This window comes from Perca flavescens, chromosome 7 (genome assembly GCF_004354835.1).
Source record: "Perca flavescens isolate YP-PL-M2 chromosome 7, PFLA_1.0, whole genome shotgun sequence".
Taxonomy (NCBI): domain Eukaryota; kingdom Metazoa; phylum Chordata; class Actinopteri; order Perciformes; family Percidae; genus Perca; species Perca flavescens.
This window is the reverse complement of record NC_041337.1, coordinates 6455553-6482398: the sequence shown is the minus strand read 5'-3', so window position 1 is coordinate 6482398 and position 26846 is coordinate 6455553. Positions and strand designations below refer to the sequence as shown.

Here is a 26846-nt window from a genome sequence, read left to right as displayed (position 1 = left end):
AAAAAACCCCAAAAATGTTGTAATAGCTTACTTTGGTCACTTAATTTTGACCCTATATTGAATAGCTGTTAAGTAGAGGGGTTGTTACAGTAGTTTATCACATTTCCAGGACTAAAAAAAATTTTTTTTACCGGAGCCTGCAGAAAGTGCTGCCACTCACTCCGCCATCTTGAAAACCCCTTGCTTGCTAATTGAATGTGCTTTCAGCTAGTTACAGAAAATGAGCCTAACAAAGTTGTCACTTATCTGGCGAGGGCACTGTGCTTTTCTACGCTGTGACAAAAGTGTATGAATGAAACATTAAACTTAGTAATGTAACATTAAAATTAGCTAGTAAACAGTAAAATTAGTAAAGTTGTTAAACTTTAAGTTGTTAAACTTTACTAATTTAGAGGCCGGCTGGTTGGTTAGTTAGTTAGTTAGTTAGTTAGTTAGTTAGCATGCTTGCTAGGAGGCTCACTTGTCAGTTCAGCATCATCCGTATAGGAGAAAAGAATCCCTTCATCCAATGTTTAAAGTAAATAAAATAGTTTTGCCAGCCTACTTATTTGAGTTCCACAACTACACATATCCTCTACAAGTACAATTTGTGGCTGTATTATTTGTGTCCACTTCAATAGTTGCTCTTAAGAAATTTTATGTTTATTAATTTATTATCCATTAGATGAAATTCACGCCCATGCGTTGGACCTTGGATTCTGACGAAGGAAATGGCGAGCCACTGTGGAGCCTCATCAGCCCTCATTCCTGAGGAGGAAATCATCTCTTCCTTCACTCCGCCATTGTGCTGACACCATTATGGTAGGACTGTACGTGCCACAAGTCCACATTCACTTTGCTTGTATTGTTATCAGGGGCACCCAAAACTAATACTGACCCAGAACATTACTGATCTCAGAGCTTAGAACAGATCCCAAACTGAATTGACCCGAACCTGAAACTTGCTGACTAATGTAACAATTCGGGAGACTTGAACATATCAAAGGGAAAACTGAACTTTCCTTAGAATTGTTTTTCCATTTTTCATATGGTTTATACATTTATTTATTTTGAAATACAGAAATATTCAAGTTTCAAGTACTTTAATGTTATACTCACAACAATTACAGAGAAGAAGTTGTTGGCAATGAAAATCTTGGATCTCATGCTCACTTTAATGATGCATCATTCAAACAAAATGAGATTCTGAGACATAAAATAGTGTTGAAGTTAAATATATAACATCTAAAATTGCCAGTGATTGCAAATTAATAAACTGTTGGATATGTTTAATGAGGAGTAATACATTTCTATACAGATGTTTACACAAGGTCTGAAATTAACACTCGTCAAGTGCCAAATGCAGGTAAATGTTTAGTTTCAGGGCTCCAGACTAACTTTTTTCACTAGGAGCACAGTGGCCCCCAACTGAAAATTTTAGGGGCACGACCAGAAAATTTAGGCGCACACACTGTAAATCAACATGCTAACCAAATATTCACATTTCTACTAATTTCCACTGTATTAATAATAAATACTTTGATAATAGATGCAGAAATTACAATATGCTGTTTCAAATTCAGTGTCACTTTTGAAGATGTAAAATATAAGGTAAACTGACAGCCCCATCGCTGTCATGACTGTAAAAAAAATATATATTTTGTTTATTATTGTATTTGTATATTATTTTTAATATATATTATTTTTGTTTTATTTTCATCATGACCATTTTTAATTGCTCTTTAATGTTTCATGTAAAGCACTTTGAATTGCCTTGTTGCTGAAAGGTGCTGTAGAAATAAAGTTGCCTTGTCTTACAACCTCAGCCTGTCAGTCAGTCCCAAGGGCACCAAAACCACCGTTGTGCCTGCTCGTCTCCGAGGAAGTGTACTGTCAACAGCACCGCGACCGCTTTCGGCTCGCCATTAATATCCTATTGCAGCAAACGCTGTCTGCGTGAAGTTATGAAAAACTGTAACCACACTTGAAACCACTTTATTTGCATTTCCGTGACTCACTGTGACTTCAACAAAACTGCAGAGCCGACGTAGTTTGCATCGTCTGCAGCTCTGCGTGTGTGAGAGTGTGTGTTTGTGTGTGTCAGAGCTCTGCTCTCTTCAATTTTCAGAGAGGACAGATAAGCTTGCGCTTACGCGCTCTCAAGTACCGAAAAGGGGGCAAATTTACTGGTCGCACATGTGCGACTGGATGTAAAATTCAGTCGCACACTCTCAAATTTTTGGTCGCAGTCTGGAGCCCTGAGTTTGGCAAGTTAATTTCAGGGGGCTATCTGCCACGTGGCAGGTAAATGTTTGTACCAAAATAGTTCTGTTTTTCAGTCTTCATATCTTTTGTATTTTTGTTGCAATATAGTTGCGAGAGACCGTGAAAATCCGCTCCGATACTGTGATCGGGATCGGGACATCCCTATTCATTTTTTTTTTTATCTAACTCATAGCTAAAAAGCAAATTTAACAAATTTCAAACCGTTCCTTTAACGTGCTCATATTATGCTTTTTGGCTTTTTCCCTTTTCTTTATTGTGTTATATCTTTTCGTGCACTTTTACAAAGTGAAAAAGCCCAAAGTCCACGCTCCAAACAGCTCTATTGTAGTCCAGCCTTTACTTCAGAGACAAACGTGGTCACTTTGTAACACACGTTATAATGCTCGCCTAGCTGCTAGCATGGCACGCCCTCATACTCTGCTTCTGACTGGCTAGTAGTCCTTACCTAGCTACTGCGCATGTGCGACTCTCAACAAAGATGGAACAGAAGTGCGATGTCTCACTCTGTAGCTAAAACAGAGAGCTCAACACACAGGGTGAAAAGAGGAGCTGCAGCAATGTGCAGTACAACAAAAATATGGTGTTTTTAGAAAATTAAACCACGTAAACCTATTCTAATATAACCTCTAAATACAATTATGAACCTGAAAATGAGCATAATATGAGCACTTAAGTAAAATTTCTAATACAAGACATTTACTTGTAACGGAGAATTTCTACATAGTGTTCTGTTCTGTTTTTCGAAGTTCTGTCGTTCATCTCCGACTCCGACAGTGGCCATGGTGTCTGGAAAAGTCAAGCTGCAGGCTTACGTTACCTGTCTCTTATCTGCATGCCAACAGCCAGTTAGTTACGCTGTGTCTGTTGTTTTTTCTTCAGACATGGGGAAGTACATTGAAAAAATTCTAGGGGATTTGCCCATCCTGCTTTTGGATTTTGCTAATCAAAGTTGGTGAAGCTAGAGCTAAAGGGATCTCCATTTGCAGGGTCAAAGAGTAGCCGAGAAGCTGCTGCTGATGCCGTCTGATGGCATCAGTATTAAATTGAGACAGTTTCATAACCGGTTAAAAGTAGTCCAATTCCGTGTTTTAGTTGGTTTTAACACCTAATGTGAACCATACGGTACGCATTAAAACCACAGTTGCTATATCTGCATTGCCCTGACTCCCTGAACAAGCATTGTCATCCCGCTCCGTCTCTCTGCTGCTCCCCATTCAGGTAGCATCACATTTCACTCTATTAAGGTTAAACTCTGCAATGAATCTGCGGTTTACATGCATGCCGAACCGTGGTGTTTTTTTTACACAACTACTGTACATTCAACATCAATGATAATTCATTGACCAATAGAATGTATTTTGAAATAGAAATATTACATTTCATAACATTTTGTATTGAAAAGATGATTGTATTGTGCAAATTAGCTACAACAGTAATAGCGGTTACCTTAAGTACAGTATGTCACTTCTAAATAAAAAAAGTTACCGTCAAGCCCTGTTCATATTAATTAAACAAACTAGACTTTGGGGACAAGTGTAGTCTGCTCCGGGCTCTAGTCCCGGATATAAAAGCCCCCCTTAGTGCATTATATTCCATTCAATTCCAGTATTATCTATATATCTACGCATTATATTTCCATATTTTCCATATTTTTACTACATATTGTTACCTCCCACCAGAATTTTCAGCATAAATTGGTGCTTTAAAATGACTCAGAATGCAGGAAATGAAGTCTTTGATGCTCAAATGTCCACAAAAACCTTTTTGAGGGCCGGTGGCAACAGCAGCGTACGGACCTCGAAGGTCAAGAGACTCATTCCTTTTTTTTCATTTACTGCAACTTATTTTCTTGAAATATTTTAGGGTGTAAATTATGTGCAGAAGCTGTAATTTTGGGTAATATCACAGTCTTTGTCTCAAGTGTCTTTGGTGTGAAAAATGGGCTGTAAAATTTGTTGGGCATGACCTTGCTGTCTGTAGTGGTGGCGACGGCCGTGCTTTTAGGCTACTCGTGCTGAAAACTCCTTCACAATGGACTTGGGCTTAAACTATTCCTCGAGCAACTTGAATAATTTCATATATATTGCAAAATGAAACTAGCTTAACGTTACCACAATAGCTCAAAGTCAATGCTAACACATCTCATCCGAAAAACATCCAGTCTACCCATCCATTCCACGAAGCGGACCTGACACAAGTAAATCCGTCCTATGATGAAGCTACACCAAACACAACTACTACCTAAAACAAAGGGAAGAAAATATTTAGTGGTGATCACAATTTGATCTCAAGCGCCGACTTGTTGACTATACCTTCGGAAAAACAGTTGTTACGCACCTCTTTCTCTCGTTCTCTCTCCCCTTCACGGAGAAACAGCTAATCAACGATCTACTAGCATGTGTAACAGAGCTGTGCAGTATTGTAACATTGTAATCAAATACATATATGTAATGCGTAATGAATGTAGCTATACACTCACCTAAAGGATTATTAGGAACACCTGTTACATTTCACGTAAATTAAATTATCTAATCAACCAATCACATGGCAGCTGGTTTAATGCATTTAGGGGTGTGGTCCAGGTCTAGACAATCTCCTGACCTCCAAACTGAATGTCAGAATGGGAAAGAAAGGTGATCTAAGCAACTTTGAGCGTGGCATGGTTGTTGGTGCCAGACGGGCTGGTCTGAGTATTTCACAGTCTGCTCAGTTACTGGGATTTTCACGCACAACGCACATTTCTAGGAATTTAATTAGTAGTCAAAAGGAGTATGTACTGCGTAAAACACACTGACCATAACGGTCAGCTCTCTTACACATAATGAGCTGCTTTGGTGATATTCAAAAAAGAGCAGGCTCATTTCTACTTAGTCATTGTATGTACTTTTACAGTAATTATACAAAAATCCAAAGTAGTACAGGTGCCAACTTTCAAAGCAATAAAATAGGCAATAGGCCAGAGGCAATTGGAGATACGTGCCATCAGTCACTGGCAGAGGCAGCCGCTATCCTCCGCTGTGATATTTTACATTAGTAAAGATTTTCTTAGTATCAGTAACAGTTTAGAGGTGTATTTGTTTTGATTTCTTGGCCTCTTGGGGGATGTGCAAGAGGCTGTCAACCCAACATTGACGTCAATCAATAATATGTAATATAATAATCACTGCTAAAAGCTGACATGTTAGCAGACAGTTGCCTATTTAAATGACCTGCTGACTCATAGCAACATTAGCGTGCATTTGAAGTCCGGTTGTGGTGATCTGATGAGTACAATAATATTTATATTTTTTAAGCTCTATCTAGCTAAAATATGAAGCCAGACAAAACCAGAGGTTTAATTACACTTTAGAATATAGTTTAACATATAAAATAATGATTTGGTAACTCTGAATATTGACTTAGTATCTCAATATATTGACTTAGTATCTCAGAATATTGACTGAGAACCTCAAAGTACTAAGAAACTTTAAAATATTAACTTAGAATTTCAAAATATTGGCTTAATATCTCAATATATTGACTCAGTATTTCACAATATTGACTTAGTATCTCACAATATTGATTTAGTATGTCAATATATTGAGGTAGTATCTCAAAATAATGAGAAAGTATCTCTAAATATTGAATTAGAATCTCTAAATATTGACTTAGTATCTCAAAATATTGACTTAGTATCTCAAAATATTGACTTAGTATCTCAAAATAATGAGAAACATTCTTGATACATTGACTTAGTGTCTCAAAATAATGAGGAAAATTGTTGATACATTGACTTAGTGTCTCAAAATAATGAGAAAGTATCTCAAAATAATGAGAAACCTTTTTTAAATATTGACTTAGTATCTCAAAATATCGACTTAGTATCTCAAAATATTGACTTAGTATCTCAGAATATTGAATTAGTATCTCAAAATACTGAGAAACTATTTAAAAATATTGACTTTTTATCTCAAAATGTTGACTTTGAATCTCAAAACACTGACTTAGTATCTCACAATAATGAGAAAGTATCTCAAAATATTTACTCAGTATTTCACAATATTGACTTAGTGTCTAAAAATATTGACTTAGTATCTCGAAATAATGACAATTTCTTGATATAATGACTTAGTATCTCGAAATATTGACTTAGTATCTCAAAATAATGAGAAAGTAAGCTACCATACTTTTAACTGCATTTATAGAGGAAGTAGTCCATTGTGATATACATTTTCCACCTGACAGAATGACCTACCCTACCTTTAACTGCATATAGAGTAAAGTAGTCCATTCAGATAGAGATTTCCTACCTGATAGATTTAGCTACTGTACTTTTAAGTACATACGTAGTGTAAGTAGTCTAATTTGATAGATATTACCTACCTGACAGAATGAGCTACCCTACTTTTAACTACATACATCAATCAATCTTTTATTGCCCCTGTCCCAGCTTTTTTGGAATTTGCAGGCATCAAATTCAAAATGAGTGAATATTTGCAAAAAACAATAAAGTCTATCAGTTTGAACATTAAATATCTTGTCTTTGTAGTGTATTCAATTGAATTTAGGCTGAAAAGAATTTGCAAATCATTATATTCTGTTTTAATGTTTTACATAACGTCCCAACTTCATTGGAATTGGGGTTTGTAGATGAAGTAGTCCATTCTGATAGTTATTTCCTACCTGACAGAATGAGCTACCCTACTTTTAACTACATATATAGTGTAAGTAGTCCATTCTGATACAGATTTCCTACCTGAACGAATGAGCTACCATACTTGTATCTACATTGATGGAGGAAGTAGTCCATTCTGATAGATATTCCCTACCTGACAGAATGAGCTATACTTTTAACTACATTTATGGAGGAAGTAGTCCATTCTGATATGCGTTTTCTACCTGACAGAATGAGCTACCCTACTTTAACTACATTCATAGTTTGTTTTCTTTCTGCTTCTAACATGTTACCAAATGTTGTACTCACAGTAGTGATAATAATAATGAATAATCACATCTTTTAAACTAGCAGCTTCCTGCTCCAGTATGTGGTTAATAAACTTTCTCAACTGGAGCACGTAAGTGATAAGTGCCCTGCTCAAAGACCAGGAATTCAAAGCACTGATAAACATCTTAATTCGTGCAGAGTTGAGAGAAAGATGTCAGTATAAAATTGGTTAGAAAAGTTCTCAAAGCTTTTAGAAATTATATAACATAGAATAAAAATACCCTGACATTTAGACAAATTTGTAATGTATGTAGAAAAACCCATTAATGACCTAGAGAACCAAAAGTGAAAAAGCAGAGTACAACAGAGCCCATACAAACAGAGGTTTAATCCTCATATTGACAAAGTATTTGAGAAATGAAAGAAAAGTGTCGCTAAACTCATCCAAAGTAAGAGAGAAAATGGAAACCCTTTATAATTTGAAGTGACTTAGAGTTGATTTTGTGTACATGCTAAAAGTTAGGTTACTTTTGAATGTTGGTCAGGGGGGAAAAGCCCTATGATCCATCCAGCTACAATTTTGACAAACTGGAAATTTAAAAAGATAATGAGCCAAACCATAATGGAAATGTTTATGCAGATACATTTTGATTAAAATCAGTGGATTCTCCTTTAACAAAAAATTTGCAACTTTTCCTGCCCAACAAGAGATCTGGTTCATTATACCACCATGGTTAAAGGTGCAGTAGGTAAGCCTTATAAAACTAACTTTCTGTCATATTTGCTGAAACTGACCCTATGTTCCAGTAGAACTACATGAAGCAGGTGATAATAATAAAAAAAAGCTCCTCTGGCACTACCTACAGCCTGTAGTGCGATTTGCAAAAATCCACCGCTCCCTGTTCAGATGCACCAATCAGGGCCGGGGGGTTGTCTAACTGCAAGTCAATCAATGCTCATGCACACACATTCATTCTCCCTTGTGGGGGGGGGGGGCTTAGGAGACCGTTTTGCTCTTTAGCAGAAAGGGGAGGGACTGAGAAGTTGTAGGCTAGATGTTCAAATTTTTTGGCTAAGTCCTGGATCTTTGCAATCCTACCTACAGCACCTTTAACACTTACAAACTAGTGTTTTTTCTGTCGACTGATTTTAAAATGCCACACACACAAACCTGTGTATAACAAAAATCCGTCTAATCCAACCAGTGCTAAGAATATCTTTCTACCTTTTTGTTGAAGGGGAATCTTGTGTTTCTCATCATACCACCGTGCAGATCTGTTCCTTAATCAGAGACGGCCTTGGAGCTCCTCATGGAGTCCCAGGATAGGAAACGTCCCCGACCACAGCACGTTTGCATGTTCAAAATAATCACACGCTCAAAGTAGAGCAGCCTCAGCTGGCCTCCATAGTGATGTCTGTTTTGTGCGTCTGCCAGCATACAGCTGTGGGTATTAGCAGCACACTTGAGCATCCAAGTTGTTCTTCCAACCCAGGAGTTGAAAATCCTGCATAACTGATCTGTCTCAAAATAAATGTCAGTACACACAGTTAATCCAAAATTTAAAAAAAAACTTCTGACATGAAATAATGCAACATATGTAAATTAGTTTTATATTCACAAAATTAATTTCCACTGACATCCTGTTATCCATGTGCATGAGCATGACTATACACTTCATAATGTATGTCCTATACAATGAATTGCATCCAGTGCCCATTATAAAATAAAATATATGTACAACAGCACAGGAGAAATATACAATATGCTACTAAAAATATAAATCCATGCAACATTTTACTCTATCTTCAATATCAAATACTGCATTAACAGTTATTTCCTTTTTTTTTTTTTATCTTAATCTCTCTGAACTGTGACTAAGACAATAAGACCGGTTTGGTTTGTTTAATAAACATCACTGCAGTCTCAGGTGTTCTTTCATATGTACTCTATACAGTATAACTCATATGATTTCAGCATGGGCCCGCTTGAAGTCGTGGATGAACTGACAGATCAACCCAAAGAGTTCCTGAGAGTCTTGATCCGGCAGTTCACCGAATTTAACCTTGACGGGAGAGAAAAACAGGATTAATTGCTAAATTTAAAAACTTTAGTCTGACAGCATTTGCACTCTCTGAGACCTTTCATCTTATACAAACTATTTTACAATTAGCAACTGCATTCACTTTTAGAAGGTAACTGGTGTCTGGGGCATGCAAATTCTTCTTAACAATGGTCTTCTGATACAATTACCTCATATACTGCCTCAGCCTTCAGTCCATTCCTTAAGTGCACTTATACAATGAGGTAGACATGCACTGCTGAATTAATACTTATACATAGGTGGTTAAGGGTTGCTGGCATAAAAATGTCAGTAATTCTCAAGTCAAACTTTATTAGAAAGGGTCACAGATGCTAAGTGTACTAATTGACTTATTACATGCTGTTGACTGTGCAGGTTGAAGTTCAAGCTCAAACTATGCTGCTGTCACCCATTTTCTATACTTTTATTATGTTTAACAAATTTAAAAAGGCCAGAAGATGCTGTATTTCCTTATTTTGTTGTATGGTTACGGACATTATGTACTGCAAATTCATTCATTACAGACGTTTGACATTTTGGGATATACGCTCATTCACTTTCTTGCAGAGAGTTAGATGAGTAGAGAGATACTCCTCACATCGCTACAGTAATTTAGCTTGAGCCAGCAGCCAGTTAGCTTAGCGAGGAGCAGTTTCTTGGCAAAACTAGCAGAGACTTCAGGAAGTAACTATCCAAGACTATTTCTCAGATAGGAGCCCTATAGGCACTATAGGCAGGCTGGGCAAACTCAAATGAATATTAAAAAACCTTGTAAAGTGAAATTTTCATGCCATGGGGCCTTTTTAAACTGACATATTTAAAAAATAAAAAAAAATAAAAAATAGATTAGATTCAAATGTTGAATTAAAGGTCCAATATGTAATATTTGTACTGTAATAAATCCAAAAATGACACCAATGCCTCATCAGATATTAAGGAAACATGTTAAACTGAAATACTATCTTTTCTGACAACAATGCTAATGTCAGTATTTTTTCTTTTTGAAATTTACATTCCGTGACGGAATTTATGTTTGTTTTGATCTGTGTGTTGTTATCAACGGCCCAGTTTGACAGCCAGGCCGGGTTGCCAGATATACCTGTAGGCAGCAAACAAACAAACAGGATCAACGGAGATAGATTCTACATGACATAAAAAAAAGAAAACAGCATGTTTCTAACCGTTGCGTGACCAGAGACGTAACAACCCCCTGGTAAATATTGGAGATGTATTTGAAAGATGGAGACAGCTTATAGCCCAAAAGGACGCAGAGTTGGCTTATTTTCTCCTGAACAGGTAAGCATTAGCTTCAGGCTAATTTATCACAGCTACTAGGGATGGGCATTTTTTGTCATTTCAACATTTTTGTACTCACATTGAATTATATAGCTAGAGTACCCAAGTTGGTTACTCGCAAAAACAATTGAGACATAGCCAGTAAAGTGATCCCGACTGGTCCTGGCTAACGCCGCCATGCTAACCCTGCTAACTGTTAACGTTACCGGGAGGACCAGGCAAGCAGCCCATGGCTGTTTACAGCGTGTAGCCTCTTCAGCGGCTGGAGCTGACAACGGTGAGTTATTTTAAGCCACGAGAGGGGGGCTGTAAATCGGAAAGAGAGGACTGTGAGTTTGCAGTGCGTTTAGCAATTGTTGCCGTAATTCTAAGCCAATGAAGTGTGTTCCGTCGCCAAGGTAGTGGTATTTTTAGCGTTTCGTGTTGTAATTCTAAGCCGAGGAAGTGTGCCTGACTGGCGTGTGGAGAGGACAGTGAGGTTGTTGTGTTTTTAGCGGTTCATACTGTATTTTAAGCCGAAAAAGTGTGTCTGTCAGTTGGTTACAGAGCTCCGCGTGAGCACGGGCTATTATGACTGTCAATATAGCCAGCATATAACGTTAGCTACTCTGCTGTGCTGTGGAGTAATGTCTGGCTATGTGAGACTAGCATCTAACGTTAGCTACTCTGCTGTGCTGTGGAGTAATGTCTGGCTATGTGAGACTAGCATCTAACGTTAGCTACTCTGCTGTGCTGTGGAGTAGTGTCTGGCTATGTGAGACTAGCATCTAACGTTAGCTACTCTGCTGTGCTGTGCGTCTAGCAACATTGTTGTGAATGCTGCGGTCTCAGCCTGGCAACCCCCGTGAACTTCGAGTCTGGGCAGGAGGGGGCGGGGGAGACGACTCTCCAGTATTTTGAATTGGTAGTGCAGTAACTATTTTAACCGCTAGCTGCCAGTATTACATACAATATTACATATTGCACCTTTTAATTAACGACTGCACCCATTTTTAAATAATAACACTGGCAAAGTAACACCTAAGTTGTTTTTAAAATGTCCCTTAGCTCTTTCAAAAGCTCAAGATAGAATTGCTACACAGAGGTGTAAGACATTTGCTTTCAACAAAGTTGATGATAATTAGCACCTGTTACTCTCACATCAGATGTGCAAATTAGCCAATTTGCATACTTTTCTCCTAAAATTGAAATTGTAATATGCCGCTATATTTAGGGCTGGACCAGAATATTCGAATATTCGTTCGGTGGGTTGGTATTCGATTTGAAAATTTGACATTCGAATATTCGTATTTTTTTATTTTGGTTTATTTACTTCCTGCATTTATCTCTCGTTCACACTCCAGTCCAGTTGGTGGCGGTAATGCACATTTAAGTTGGTTTGCCAACCGCCAATAAACTACAAAGAAGAAGAAGATACTGTCGGTACACGATGACGCCCACTTTGAGCATTTAGCAAGCTGGGCAGAGAAGCTAGCGGCGATAACCTTATATGCGATAACAAGTGCGGAAATGGAAAACTGTTTTGCGTTTTTCCGTTGTGATTTGGCCAGAAACTTCAACATTATGAGGCGAAGAGATTGTTTTGGAATATAAAGCTTGGATATTACATTTCCTGGGACTCTTGGGGATTTATGAAAATCAAGTTTTGGTCAAAATACCACTTTGTTGCTGAAAGGACAATGACAACAGATTCCTGACTTTATTAGAGATAATAATATGTTCAGCCCCCTCTCTCCGAAGCTTCGAATATTCAATGCTCATTACTACCCAAGCTTTGAAGCTCAAAAAATGGTATTCGGACCAGCCCTAGCTATATTACATACCAATTGATGCAAACGATTTTGCCTGTTAGTTGGTCAGCCTCATTGATTTGTGTGCATGTTAAATATTGGCATACATTTTTTTACAACCACATGCTGTACCCAGTAAAGCCAAAACCTCTACAAACCACACTTCAAAAAGGCGTTTGATCTATAAATCGTTTGATATATAAATCAATGTGTCTCCCTTAAGTGAGGATAAGAAGGATAAAGAGATTGACTGCTGGTTGCTTTGGTTGTGTATCGTACCGTGGTGGTTAACGCTAAGCTACAAAATTAAATAAACAATTTATTTGCATATTTGGTGTACTGAATCTACCAATGTGCAGTAGTAGAATTTAATTTTAAAAATATCACTTTAGCTTTAATTTATAAGCACCATACAGTATACACATATAATAAATTGTTTATAACACACTAGTATGTAGTTATAAGCAGCTATAAGTGCTTATTAATGTATTTTTCAACAAATGTAATCTTATCTTGGTGCAACAGATAATGAATGATACAGTAAACATGGTTGCAATTATATAAAATATTTCTTTATATATTAAGTTATCACTGTAAAAATACTTTTACACATTAAACAATCCCTTATATCTGCTTATGACTAGCTTATAGTGAGTTATAAACAATGTCTTGCTATTTAAATATAGTAATTATAAATGCTAAATAAGGAGGGTTAAAATAAAGTGTTACCAAAGAATAAAATAAAATAGATAAAAGACCAGATCCTGACATGTTCATTACACCCAACAGAAGCATCATGTATCATCTGTAGGTTTGAGCCATTTGCTTAAAGAAGCAAAATTAAAAGCACCTTATTTGCAGTCGCTGAGGTGGAATAGATTTAGTTATTGTGTCTTACTGACAAATTAGAGCGGATATGTAACAAAGCATGTTACATAAAATGTCTCCTCCGATTTTGTTACTTTTTAAAGTTATGTCTCGGGAATAACCACTACAAATAAAAGACCTCTCCAAAATCAACCCCCCCAAGAATTTCCATGAGCTTTTTCTATGTTTAATATATTTGCATCCTGGCTATTCAAGGACCTCATTATCAATTCTCCTCCCCCCTGTAACAAGATGTGACTTAATATGACGTCTTTTCCCCCGACTTGCTGCTCCCTTGCAACACACCACAGCCCAGTCAGTCTCAATCATTTCTCCAACGCTCCTGAAGGGGTTTATTATACATGCAGGAGGTTTCAGACACACACTTTTAGAACAGCGTCTCCACACAGTGAAATCAGGGTAGGAGGGGTGGGACGCAGGTGGGACTGGGGACTAAGGGTTGGGATGCGTCCATATTTAAATGCCACTCGTCTGATTTAGACTAAACTTAAAGGAGTGATGCTTGATGGCTCTGGTATTTACAGTTAGTCCCAATTGCTTTGGCACAATTCTCAACTGATAATGAATATTTACATGTGCAAACCTCCAAAACCACTAGGCACTTGTTCACAACAGATTTGAATCTCTCATCCAAATGAAATATTGCAAATGTTTAAGCACATCTTTGCAAATGAGGAAGTACAATTTTCTATAATTTGCACAACTACACAAGTACATATATTTTCCTGACCAAAACTGATTATGTTGCTTCTCAGTTGAGCTGGCATGTTAGCATGTTGGATGTTTTTCCATTCACAAAGCTTACAATGATGGAGCAATGCCGTCATTGTCTTATACACAACTCTTTCTCCGTTGCTGTTATGGCTGACCAGGAACCCAGTTCCGGGTCGTCCAGCTCTGGCTTTTTAAATTTGCGCTTAGTCTATATCAACGGCGTTTCATTTCCGGGATTGTACAGGTGCCGCCGAAATTGCGCCGGATGGACCTAATTTTCGGCCGGACGTCCGTCATCTTCCGCTTTCTTTGTGTCGGCATTCTAAACTCCGGTGGATTTCTGAGGACTATGGTTAACTGCTCCTCAGATCTCTGCAGGGTAAATCCAGACAGCTAGCTAGACTATCTGTCCAGTCTGAGTTTTCTGTTGCACGACTGAAAGTTTCTTCCCAAGGCTATTTTGCATAGAGGCACTGTCGTTGAGTCCGGCGTTTAGCCCCGCCCAAGACGATTGTGATTGGTTTAAAGAAATGCCAATAAACCAGAGCACATTTTTCTCCCATCCCGGATTGTTGTGTGGACTAGCCAGACCTTCCTCTGCAGCACTCTGGAGATATGTCTGGCAATGCAAGACTGACCAGCTTTACTCTGTTACAGTGTCAGGCTATACATTATTTTTCCTTTTTGTATTATATTGTGCTGTGTACGGTGTTGTAAGACAGTTAGTTACTTTACGTAAGGCAAGGCAATTTTATTTATATAGCACATTTCAGCACAAGGCAACTCAAAGTGCTTTAATTAAAAATACAGTTATAATTTCCATAGAAATGTGAGTTAAAAAAAAAGTACTGTTCAAAATTTGCATATTCAGTTTGATACGCAAAAGCATGAAATGTGGATATAGGGAACATTTCTAGGGTTCACTGCCATACTACTGTAACACATCTAAACATTTTGACCACCATTGTTTACACAGTTCCAAAGGAAGTTTTTATTTCGAGGGCAATGGCTTTTTATATGAGACAATAACTGTTTTAGAAGCATTTGTTAAACAGTTTAGGTGAGTTCTGACCTTTTGCAGGTGAGCTATGGTGTTGTTCTGCACATACCTTGTAAGCTATTTTGACAAATGTAACTCGAGCTTTGAAAATGTTAACACTGTTTCAAGAAATGAGCCAAAGCAATTAAGAAAAACTGTAAAGAAAACACAGAATCGACTGATGGGGATGCTACAATTGGCCAGAATTTTGGCACTGCTGCCTGATGATTAAAAATGGCTCCTGGCCTGAGGGGGACACTACAGTTAAAGGTCAAATTGGTACATTTTAAAAGGCCACAGCCATTACACCACTAAACTGTTTTCTAAAATATACGGAGGGATGATTTATACTGAATTCCTAAGGATGTATCTTCGATTTCACTTTAAAGGAAATGGTTTGACATTTTGGGGAATACGTTTACAGTATATGGGAGAAGATGCCCTCCCTAAGAAGATTGTTTACAAGGTGTTTTAATGTGGTTTTGATATGTACAGTATGATGATGCATAAACCAACCCAGTGTGGGGGGTAATATGTTGGTAGTAGAGTATATATGGTAGTATATATTTGAAAGTTTTTAAAAAAGAAAACTGAAAAAAAAAAATGCCATCTGGAGTAAATTAAATTTTTGATATCTACAAATGATATCATTTATATCATTGAGACTATCTCATCACAAGCATTTGTTAGTTATTGATTTATATTGATCTTTTAGACTGAGCAACCATAATCTTAAAAAACGTTAATTCAAACAGACTTTTGTTAAATGATATCTAGCTTTAAATGATTTCTGCCTCAAACTAAATAACATAACATTTTGTCATCATTTTTGCATCATAAAGCGAGGTCCATGTAGCCTGACAAGCCAGACCCACATCAAGATGTTGGGTCTGGGAACTCACCATTGGCAGGGCTCAATCCGAGGGGCGGGATAAACTGTTGTCTTTCAAATTCCCTCTGCACACAATAGGATAGCGCTACAACTAACCAGAGTAACGAAGAAGGAAGAGAAGCTAGTTGATGGATTAAACTTTGGCCGTATCCGGTCAGCAAAACTCCAAACACATCTTCCGTGTTTAAGAATGATTTCTGTGCCGTTTTTTGTTCTTTTCTCAAAGAAAAGCTTAACTCAGTCTTCTAGGAGACCGCTGTTCTCAGCAGCAGCAGCCATAAGCCCGTCCACCGACTCTATACACGATGTGATTGGCCTGACCAGAGTTTGGTTTTTCCAGCTCGCAAGCCAACAGAGAGTGCCTAGACCCCCCTATCTGCAAATTAAATTTGCTGCCGCTAGGGTGCGTGTAGATTTCTAGGCTAAGGTCCGTGACTAAATTATGTATGACAAGATTTCCTGTCCTGTCATGGAACTATAATATAATGTCTTAATGTCAGAGCTCCTTCTGCTCAAAACCTATAGAGGACATCTCGCCCCAGATGTGCATGTTTCACATGTTTATGACTATCGCATACATTTACCTTGTAGCTTCAAACTAATGCGGTGTTTCACACATGAATTCCAAAATATAGAGAGAGGAAGAATTTTAGATCCTCAAAATTTGCTGATGAGCAAAATCCCATTACAAAAGCAAGAAAGATGCACATTTACACACTTCCTGAATGTAGGCAACACATAGACATTAGTTTTACTGGCATTTGTTGGGCATTACATTACGGCGTTACATGTGGGTGGACATCTTCTCCCAAAGTATCTTTATTTGATTTCTTGCCAAAAGTTAGATGAGAAGATCAATACCACTTATGTTTGTATAAAGACTGGAAACATGAGTCTTTGTACAAGGGACTTCTAAAGCTCACTAACACGTACAAAAAAAAAAGTGTAAAAGTGACAAGTTTTGGATTTACGGGCATTATGTCAAGGGCAGTAATGGGGATACTCCAGGAAGTGACCTAGGCTACCTGTTTCCTCCTGTTTCCAGTGTTTATGCTGAGCTGAGCTAACCAGCTGCTGGATATAGCTTCATATGTACTGCACAGGCATTTGTTATCTCATTCTCTGCAAAAGAGCGAATAAGCATTTTTTTTACCAAAATGTCTTATGATTTATCTTATTAAATATACACCAGTCTCAAAATGGATACATTTGAAAAGGATGTGCATTTACTTTATAGCCTTGGCTGTGTTCAGTAACCTCCGCCTTTGCTTACTCATGTGCCAGTTGTGGAAATAGTTTGCAGTACACAGGAATCTAATTGTGGGCCTAATATAACACAATTCCCTACCAGTCCTAAAGCTCACAGCTCAGGCTGTAATATCTCTGTGCTCAAACACACCAGGATAGATCTTTATGATGATGGATTGTCCATAGAGATATGGGAAAGGTGAGAAAATAGGCCCTACTTTTGTATTGATTGTTTTTGGTGGGGACTCTATAAAAAAAAATAAGACGTAGCACCTGTTAAGATGTCAAAGTAGGCGTAAGCTATATAAACCTAATCTAACCAGGTTAGTGAGCAAAGGAAATGCCTTCCTTTTTATAAAGCGTGTGATAAGAGAATACACCAACTGGTACCTCCACTAAATCTCGTGATATGTGTGAGGGGATTTTCTTTTTAGGAGAGCTCTGATGTCAACACAAATGCTTAAAGGCAATTACAGTTCTCAGACAAACGCATTAAAGAATATCATCATTTTTGGTCTCAGAGAGACATCAGAGAGCATTCAAATCAAAAATAGTACAAATATGAATGAATCCATTGTAACCAATATATTTAAAATGAGATGTGAATGAAATGAATAAAGGATTTCTCCCAAATATGAACTACTTGCTGACAAGCAGCGAACCAAAGAATGTTTTGGTATGTGTCCTTCGTTTTCTTTTCTTTTTTTTTCTTCTTTTTTTTTTAAACCCTATCAGAAACCCACCAGGGGTGCTCGTGCAGCTTCTCATTTTTAAACCTTTGTAGCCCATTCATCAATGTGACATAGCACATTAAGGGTCAGGATGAACTTGCCTCTCACACTTTCTGGCTACAGTAGACAGCGGCGACTGTTCAGTAATCCTGAAGAAATTATCCAAAGTAGGAAGTATAGCGTATTTCAAGGCTGCAAATTTATATTTATGTCCTACTGCGTATTGCTTCTGTGCATGTTTTAATGTGTCAAATCAGTAATCAGTGTTGCTTGGCTGGGTTTTGTGGCTTCGTGCTGCGATGGCTACATGTACTGAATAGTGGGCATTGTTGATGTATTACTGTACTAATGTTTTGCTTGCTTTTTGGCTTGAGAATGCTTATTTTGTTGCTATCTGTATGGTGTGTTGTTGTTAGGCTTGTGTCGATTGGCAATCGCAACGTATATAGACGATTGGAGGGATGATCAGCGATTGTTTTTTGTTTTTTTCCTACGCTGATATTAATGCAATTTTAACAAAGAAATTCTAGAATCTCTAGATGTTGCTGGTGTAGTGGCATGTCTGCTCGCTGAGGCTGAGCCCCGTTAATCGGCACGAGTGAATTTCAAATCCTTAATTGCAAAGCCGTTTTCCGTCTCTTTTCCAAAGACATTGTCCAGTTCATTCGAACTACAGATCCGCTACCCGATCTGGCTAACTTGCATAATGTAATGTAATGGACAATTCCGCTTCCAACCTATTCCTAACCGAAGCGGAAAAAGTTACGTAGCGTTGCTTTAAACTGAACATGATGCTGTGATATTGTCGCACAGACACAGATGAAAGGGAGCCATTGTTGGAATAAGAGGAGACATTGCTATTAAATTGATTTTTTTTTTTTTAAATGTTTAAATATTTGTAATAAAATGTTCACACTCTTCAATCAGTGTTTATTCACGTTACTTTAAGTGTATTGCTCTGCCTCCTTCGCTGAGCCACATCGCCGCCCACTGGAGATCGGATCACCTATTGGCGACCTCGAGCAATCACGATCGGACGATATGAAAATTGATCGCCCAACCCTACTTGTCGTTTTCTCTGTAAATTTTAACCATCAGCTCACTGGTTTCAAAACATCTCGCCAAAGGACTGCAATTGAAAGTTAAACGTGCGGTGTACTAGCTGCAGCTGACCTGTCGAGCGCCAGTGCGACTTCATGGGAGCGCTGTAACTGTTTATACTCCCTCGTGGTGGTCGCGACACTAGTTGCAGTCTTCTCCTGAACAGTGGTGGCGTTAATGAGGAAAGGCTACCGACTTTGCTCTTTCTACGGACCAGAAGAAGAAGAAAAAGGTGGATGAACTGAACTAGCTGGCAGAACTAGCAGCAGCATTAACGTCAATGCTTCGATTTGATTGGATGACCTACTTTGTCGGATGAAGCCTTTCATTCACCATAAAAGAACTCCTCTTAATTAGGGTTGGGTACCGAAACTCGGTGCCAATAGGGAACCGGTGCCGACGTAAACGGTAGTAACGAGACCGAATAAGAACGAAAGTTTCGGTGCCTCATTTCGGTGCTCAACTTTACACTACACCTGAAAGCATGTAACGTTAGCCTACCTTTAGCTAGCAGCTGGATTAATCACGGTTAAAATGCTGACCGCTAACGTTAAACAGTGTAAAGTGTGACTGTACAGCGGGATGTAACAGTCTGCGCAGCAGCTGCCGTTGTCGCAATTCATAGATATACAGTATGTTTATATGGTCGGAATTAAACAACACAGACGGTGAGTTCACTCGCAGCTGCCGTTGTCGGAATTAAACACAAACGGTGCGTTCACTTGCAGCTGCCATTGTCGGAATTAAACAACACAGATTCACTAAAAACAGGTAGCCTCGTGGTGAATTCACAGTAATTGTAAAATACCCTTTTCCCATCTGGGGTTCAACAGCAATTTACTGGTGAAATAAGTTATTGTTATAGTTATTACATTATTATTAAATCTTTAATTTTGACCATGGCCTTAGCAATAAACAAGTCACTGACTGTTGTTTACTACCCTTATTTTTTTTTTTCTTCTTTTTTTTTTAACTTTATTGAAAAGTACCGGTTCAGGCACCATTTAGGCACCGGCACCGTTTTAAAAGTATCGATTTAGCACCGGAATCAAAAAAAAACCAAACGATACCCAACCCTACCCTTAATCCAGTAAATTAACAAGAGAGACTTGCAGTCGCTCTGAGAGTGCTGGCATCCGGTTGCCCTCGAGCTCGTTCAGACTTCCTGTTTCCGCTTTGTCGCACGCCGCCAAAAGAAATGGAGTGGTGCACGCCCTCTGGCACGTGCTCAAAATCCTGACGCGCCAGGAAGATCTACGTCATTTTGACGTCACATTGCCGCGCGCAAGCTCGGATGAGGCGACTGTAAAACTGCCTTTGGCCAGCTGGGTAACACTGGCACATTTACAGAAATGTTAATTAATGTGCATTGTCATTATAAATGAATGAATGAAATGAGATGAGCTGTGCTTGCTGTTAATTGATATGGAGGCCCGGGCTATACACATATGCATAATATCCTCGTGAAGCCACGAAGGACACCTAGTGAAACAGAAGTAACCTTGGGGACTTATTCCTTTGGAAATATATGCACTCCCCTCAGTGTGACAAATAATTGAAGAGGGCCATCTAGACACTACTGCAACAGAGAACTATCCATCTGTGAGGCTGTACAAAAGAGATATTGGAATAATAACTCATGGATTACCAGAATGACGGAGTAGAGTTTCTTCATCTCCTCACACGTCTTCGTCAGTGCAGCGAGATCTGTGTTATATTTCTCAATTGCCATCTAGGGTATAGAGAAAAGCACAAGGAGAAGAAATGGTGTGACGTGTGTGTTGCAAATTGTGTTGATCAGGTGACTGTGGGGGGGAGGGGGATATTACTGCAAAACTGTGGATGCTGCTCCTGACTGTTCAGAGCACACTATCTGTATATTTGAATTTGTGTACATCCCTAGTGGTGCTTTTGCTCCCAAACAGGTAGCAATGTGCCATTAAAAGAAGAGATAAGGAAGAAAGCCACTATTAGATGGAAATGATTTCTTTGTGCGAGACACGATCCATGTAATAAATATCGTGTTTTAGGAATGTAACGACACAGTTCAAGGTACGATTCTCTCACGTTTTGTCCTCTTATCAAAATTGCCACTGAAATTTTGTTTCATCCTAAATAACACAAATTAAATAGAACATTAATAGTTTGAATAGTTTTTTTTTTTTTAAATCTCTTTAAATAAATCAATTATAAAGACAAACAAAGGTAGATTACGCCCTGGGCCGTTTAAAAATTGCATTGCGATTAATTAATTTTTTATCTTAACAGGTTGAAATCTTTACACATTTATATCGATTTCTAACCAATTTACGATGCATCGGTACATCCCTACCGTGTTTGTTTACAAAAAGACACGTACCCTTTTTTTTAATGAATGTGTAAAGAAATAATTAACACAGGATTTACTATTTCACCTTCAGGTCTTTGGAGAAGTTTGGGTGAACTCCAGCATTTCTCTTCCTAGAGGTTTTCCTGTACTGAATGACTTTCTGTAGTTCATTCTTCAGGACTGAAGACACACACACACACACACACACACACAAAATTTGGTTACCATCTATCCTATTTGACCACTGAAGCAAATACCTGCTTTTAAATCAGCTCCTGTCTCGTGTGTGATGGGACGTACAGTATTTGCGCTTGTGGCAACTGTTTGTAAGTCATCATATAGACAATATATTGGGTTGAGCCCATACATATATTCCCTTGACAATGAGATTGAGCCCATATATTCCCTCGACAATAAGATGATAGTGTTTCAACAAAGTATACTAAAACTGTAATTACAGAAAGCTCTAGTAAATGTTGCTATCATACTTTCTCACAAATAACTTGCGTTGGCACAAAAAACGTTGGGTCAGTAATGCAGTGATGTCAGCAGTCTTTGGACGCAGTAGTAACATGTGATCTACTCACCATCTACTTCTGCGGTCAGGCCTTTGATGGAAGCTATCCAACAGAGAGTAAAAAAAAAACGAAAAGGTGACACACAGAGAAAATACACGTTTCGTTTAACAGACCTCGATTGAAAAGTGGCACACAGATTTCTTACTGCTTTGATCAAATCTTGATTAGCAAATACCTCCAGGGACAGTTTCAAATTCTGCCAACTCCTGAGTAAAAGTGGCCAGGCACGGTTCATGCAACATGATCTGCTCCACAAGGGCGTGGGCCAAGGTGAACTTCCTGTCTCTCCCACGGAGCTGGGAGAGCTGGAGAGGGAGAAAACACAGAGTGAATAAAGGCCACGGCCTGTACGAACCTATATCTCCCTGCTATACAGCACAAGGACGTGTGACACAAATGTTTCCTTACTGAAGGCTAGGGAAAGAATAGGATGGCAATGCATAGGTTTTGTTGACATTTATCAAGAGATTTTTTCATTGTCCATTGGGTTTTGCTAACACCTTGCCGTAAGTGTTTATACCAATGTAAACTCCTATATCCGTGATTAAATGTACAGTTTGTAAATTCCAAGCGTGTGTAGTGTTTTTGTAAATCTTTTTTTATTTACTCAAAGTAGTAGCAGCAGCACTAACCGTGACTGCTTTCATATATTTGGATAACATGGTAATGATGACTCTAAAATTCAAGCCATGTTGCACTTGATGGTGCCACATAATTGAAATGCAAGAGGGACCTCTCTAACCTTGTGATAGGCACTCGTGGTCTTTTTCTAGGTTATGTTGTTTACCAATTTTAAAGCCCAGCTAGTCTCCGAGGACTACATGTACAAGACGCGCACAAGTATTGACGCCTACAAGTAAATAACATAAAAAAAAAAAAAGAAAAGATCAGAGATAACCTTGATGCATTTTTCTTGGAAGCAGTTGGCCATTAATTTGATGAGAGTCTGTCTCGAGCACCAACAGTTTACTATTCTCATTTCGACCTGGAAACACCTCTGAGGGAACAAGAGGCCTCGGCTTCATTAAATGTTGTAGAGGACGTTTTACTTCTGTGCCAAGAGCACTGCCCCTTAAACCTTCCCAGTAGTGGCTCAAACCTAAATCAGAGAAAGGCTGAAAATACTCCTACAAACCCCGGACAAGACTTAAAACCATACATCCAACAGCTACTGAACTACTTAATAGGAGTGGATTATCTTTTTGGGGAAATATGCTTATTGGCTCTCTCGTTGTGAGTTTGACTAGAAGATTGAGACCCCTCTCGTATCTTTTGGTAAATATGAAATTAGAGCCAGTTAGCTTAGCTTAGCAGAAAGACTGGAAACGGGAAAACAGCTAGGCTGACTCTGTCCAAGAGAAACAAAATCCACCAGCCAGCACCTCATTAGCGCACTTACAAACATGTTATGTCTTGTTTGTGTACTCCGAGGTGTGAAAACAACATGTTGTGGTTTTTTACGGGGATTATGTGCTGGACTATTTCTAGCCTAGGCATTGTGACTTCCTGAAATAGGTCATCATTCTGAGGAGAGATTTCAAAAAGTCACTGCTCTGGGCCAAGAAATAGCTCTGGTTCGCTTGAAATGTTTGTTTGTTAAAGTTGTTACCTTTGGACATAGCCAGGCTAGCTGTTTCCTTCTTTTTACAGCCTTCATGCTAAGCTAACGGTCTCCTGGCTCCAGCTTCATAGTTAACGGACAGATATGAGAGAGGTGTCAATCTTCTCAGCTACCTCTCGGCAAGATATGCATGACCAGCTGCCACTTTGCTTGTTTGCAAGCCATGATGTCTCTCTCTTTCCATTGGTGGGACAAATTCTCTGGGTGGGCAAAGCAGAGAAAGGGGAGGTAACCTTGCTCCTTATGACCTCATAAGGAGAAGATTCCAGATCGGCCCATCTGAGCTTTCATTTCCTCAAAGGCAGAGCAGGATACCCAGGGCTCGGTTTACACCTATCGCCATTTCTAGCCTCTGGGGGACGATAGGCAGGCTGGGGGAACGCATATTTATGTTAAAAAACCTCATAAAGTGAAATTTTCAAGCCACGGGACCTTTTTAAAATCAGCCGGAAAACAGACTTTCTGCATTAATCAAAAGATCCACTGACTGACTGTAGTTAATGATGGTTCACTTGTAAGAGAGTCAGCCACGAGTGGCCACACTTTGTGCAAAGTTTAATTTCTCCTGTGATGCCAGGTAGTGACGCAACTGTCAGAAGGACTGTGTCAAAGGACCGGAGTGAACCTGAGCAAGAGAGAAAGTTGAAAGAAGATGCAGAGAAGCCCTGCTGTGTATATCAATGAGTAGTCTTATTAGCCCTGCGCTGCAACTCGATCAAAGGTCAGGCAACAGTAGTGGAGTCATACTTTAGTTAAGGAGGAGAGGCGGAATCCCTTGGCCTTTTCCTTCCTGGCGTTCTCGTTGAGGTAATTGCCAATGGCGAGGAGGTACTCCAGCACGGAAACAAATGACCTGCTGTTGTTCAGTTGCGTGCACATTCTGATCTTCTGGTTAATCAGCTGGAAGACAAACAGCGGCACACAGCAAAGTCATTTTCTTTCTGTAATCCGACCGCATATAGACATTCATTTCTCCACACGACTTTAAATGCTGTTAAGCTGGAGCTTGGTTAGGGGCTGTCTGTGCTGACATGTGTAGACAAAAATAACCCAAGGCGTTTACTATTTTACATTATAATAAACAGCAATCTCACGACACCTCATTTGACCTCAAAATGAATAATCAGGGCCTTGTTGTTTGGCGCGATCATTATTTGGTATGCAATTGTGTCAAGTACAGATATCCCTCTAGAATATCGTACAATTTCCCTGCCTAACCAGTTCTGAACAGATCCTGTGAATATGGATCGAAATTATACTGAAAGTCTGAAAATAAATAAAAGTGGGATTTCAGGTTTTGCCAATGGGGTGTTGGAGGAAAAAGGAGTGGATGCCATGGGAGTCATAGTCCTTGACAAAGAATTAGCTTTTCCAAACAAAAGGTCCATGCCAGCCAGCTACAACACTCCCACCATATGCTCCTGTTTTAAGAATAACTTCCCAAAACCTTGTGGGACTGCCTCAATTACACAGAAGAGAAGGCGGATATGCAGCTACATTATATCTGTTTTTGCAGAGGACCAGGTGTATCATCGTGGAAAACGACTGTAGTTTGTGTAAAGCATAAATGAGACTCGTTAGATTGTGTAACCTGCTTTCAGAGTTTCTTCTGATTTAGTATCAAGGTTAAATTGGACAAAAATAGGTGTAGGCATGATCTATACTTTCAAAAATAAATGTTAAAATGTTCTGGATGATTCATGTTGATCTTGAGGGCATCAGGTTGTTGGTCATAACCACGCTTGATCTTAGCTAGCAGAGCAATATCGGTGAAGGATGTGTGCGTTTCAGCTTTGTTTACATTCCTGAAAGAGCATGGCTGTGCTTTAACGTATTCATTTCTCTCTCTCGCCCTCTACCTCCGATCAGGATCGAACACCGCGGGTGGAATATTGACGGTCTCATCTCCAGCTTGGGAGATGGTTTCTATAGAAAAGCTCAGGGCTATGTGATGCTCTTCATCAAAGGTGAGGAAGTTGCATTTGCCAAAATACAGTACATGCAAACAGATAGTCTTCATCTTTGAAGTAATCACTTTTGTGTGGCTTGTCCAGCAAAGTTTTTGAATGTTCTGGTATTTCACCCCGATGGGCGTGGTTTTACAGGATGCAGCAGTGCACGCTGGCCCTCTCATCTCCGCTTAGGCGAGCTCCGTGACCATCAGCCCGTGCTCTGAGTGCACAATCATACTTTACGTGATGATGTGCATGCGCCTTTGAATGAAGAACAAAAAAATCCTGAATAATTTTGGGTTGATGAAAGTGAGAAGTTGGACCGAGTGGCAAAGTATGGGCTATTTTTATTTCTAAAGTTTAGAAAATTAGGCAAACTAGACTCAATTATACATGCTTATAAGATTTGTTTATTAAATGCATGTCAAGTATGATGGCATACAGAAAATGTATTTATTTTTGTGGGAATCGCAGTCGTAGTGGCTTTTTTCCCCCCCAACAGCCACACGGAGCTCATTCCACACTCCAAAACAAACTTTGACACATAACACGAAGGTGGGATTTCTTCTTTATCAGAAGTGTTTAACAGTTGTTGCAAGAGAAAGAGGATGAAGACTAACAGTTTAGTTTGCAAATGCATGTCTGGTAAACTTCTCCACCTTCATTAAAGGCCAGGGCATCCCTGCTTTCCTAAGCCTTTGGTACCTTCCAGGACCATAATGGGGCTAGATGGAGGCAAATCCACAGCCCAGTATTTTATTACAGCTCCTTATCGCTCTGTATTCGCAAACCCACTTTTTAGCGATCCACTCAAATTTGAAGGAATTGATTTTAAATCCCTCTCGTGACTATATGCCAGACACGTTTTCTGTTTTACTCGTAAATATGTCACATTGAAGAAACTAAGGATGCGCTTTGTGTCATTGTGACCACAAAAAAAAAAAAAAAAAAGCAAGAGCGATTAACAAAACTGCTGAAAAAGCTACTTTTGGTTTTACCATCACAGCCTCAGGGGGTGCATGCCTCCCTGTTCAGAGCGCTCGCTGTCTACTGCATCACTAGCTATGGTTCTGTGTCTTTGCCTCTCTTATTTATATTTGGAAATGGCTGCACACAGAACACAGTAAACCGTTTAAAGAAGAAGCCAGGGCCACATCGCAGAATAAAACCTGACATCCTGGGAGTGAGATAAAGCACCAACAAGCACATGATAGGTGAGAAACATCCCCCCAGGTGGTGGTGACTTCTCTATTTTCTCTCCTTAAGCCTCTATGTCCGTCAAGTGGCGAGTAAATCCGCCTTAATGTTCGGGCTTTAGGAAGTCTGTCGTGTCAGAGAATTGACGGATTTAGAGTGTTCTGCACACATTGTATTGTACCTGCACACAAATACCAAGG

At 39.0% G+C, this 26846-nt stretch overlaps 1 protein-coding gene and 1 long non-coding RNA gene across 2 annotated transcripts in view; one reads left to right on the top strand and one right to left on the bottom strand.

The window, feature by feature from the left end:
• Positions 1-670: 670 nt before the first annotated feature.
• The window catches only part of LOC114558706 (uncharacterized), a 32356-nt gene continuing 6180 nt past the window's right edge, over positions 671-26846 (top strand). The window contains exons 1-2 of the long non-coding RNA XR_003692974.1: positions 671-809; positions 25367-25464. This is a non-coding gene — a long non-coding RNA (uncharacterized LOC114558706). The remainder of the gene's footprint in view (positions 810-25366; positions 25465-26846) is intronic.
• The window catches only part of LOC114558704 (formin-like protein 13), a 34388-nt gene continuing 16378 nt past the window's right edge, over positions 8837-26846 (bottom strand). Inside the window, exons 6-11 of the mRNA XM_028582860.1 lie at positions 24245-24397; positions 22052-22181; positions 21886-21918; positions 21384-21478; positions 20618-20701; positions 8837-9252 (exon numbers count right to left, since the gene is read on the bottom strand). Coding sequence (XP_028438661.1) covers positions 9151-9252; positions 20618-20701; positions 21384-21478; positions 21886-21918; positions 22052-22181; positions 24245-24397 — 597 coding nt within the window. The 3' untranslated portion in view covers positions 8837-9150. The remainder of the gene's footprint in view (positions 9253-20617; positions 20702-21383; positions 21479-21885; positions 21919-22051; positions 22182-24244; positions 24398-26846) is intronic.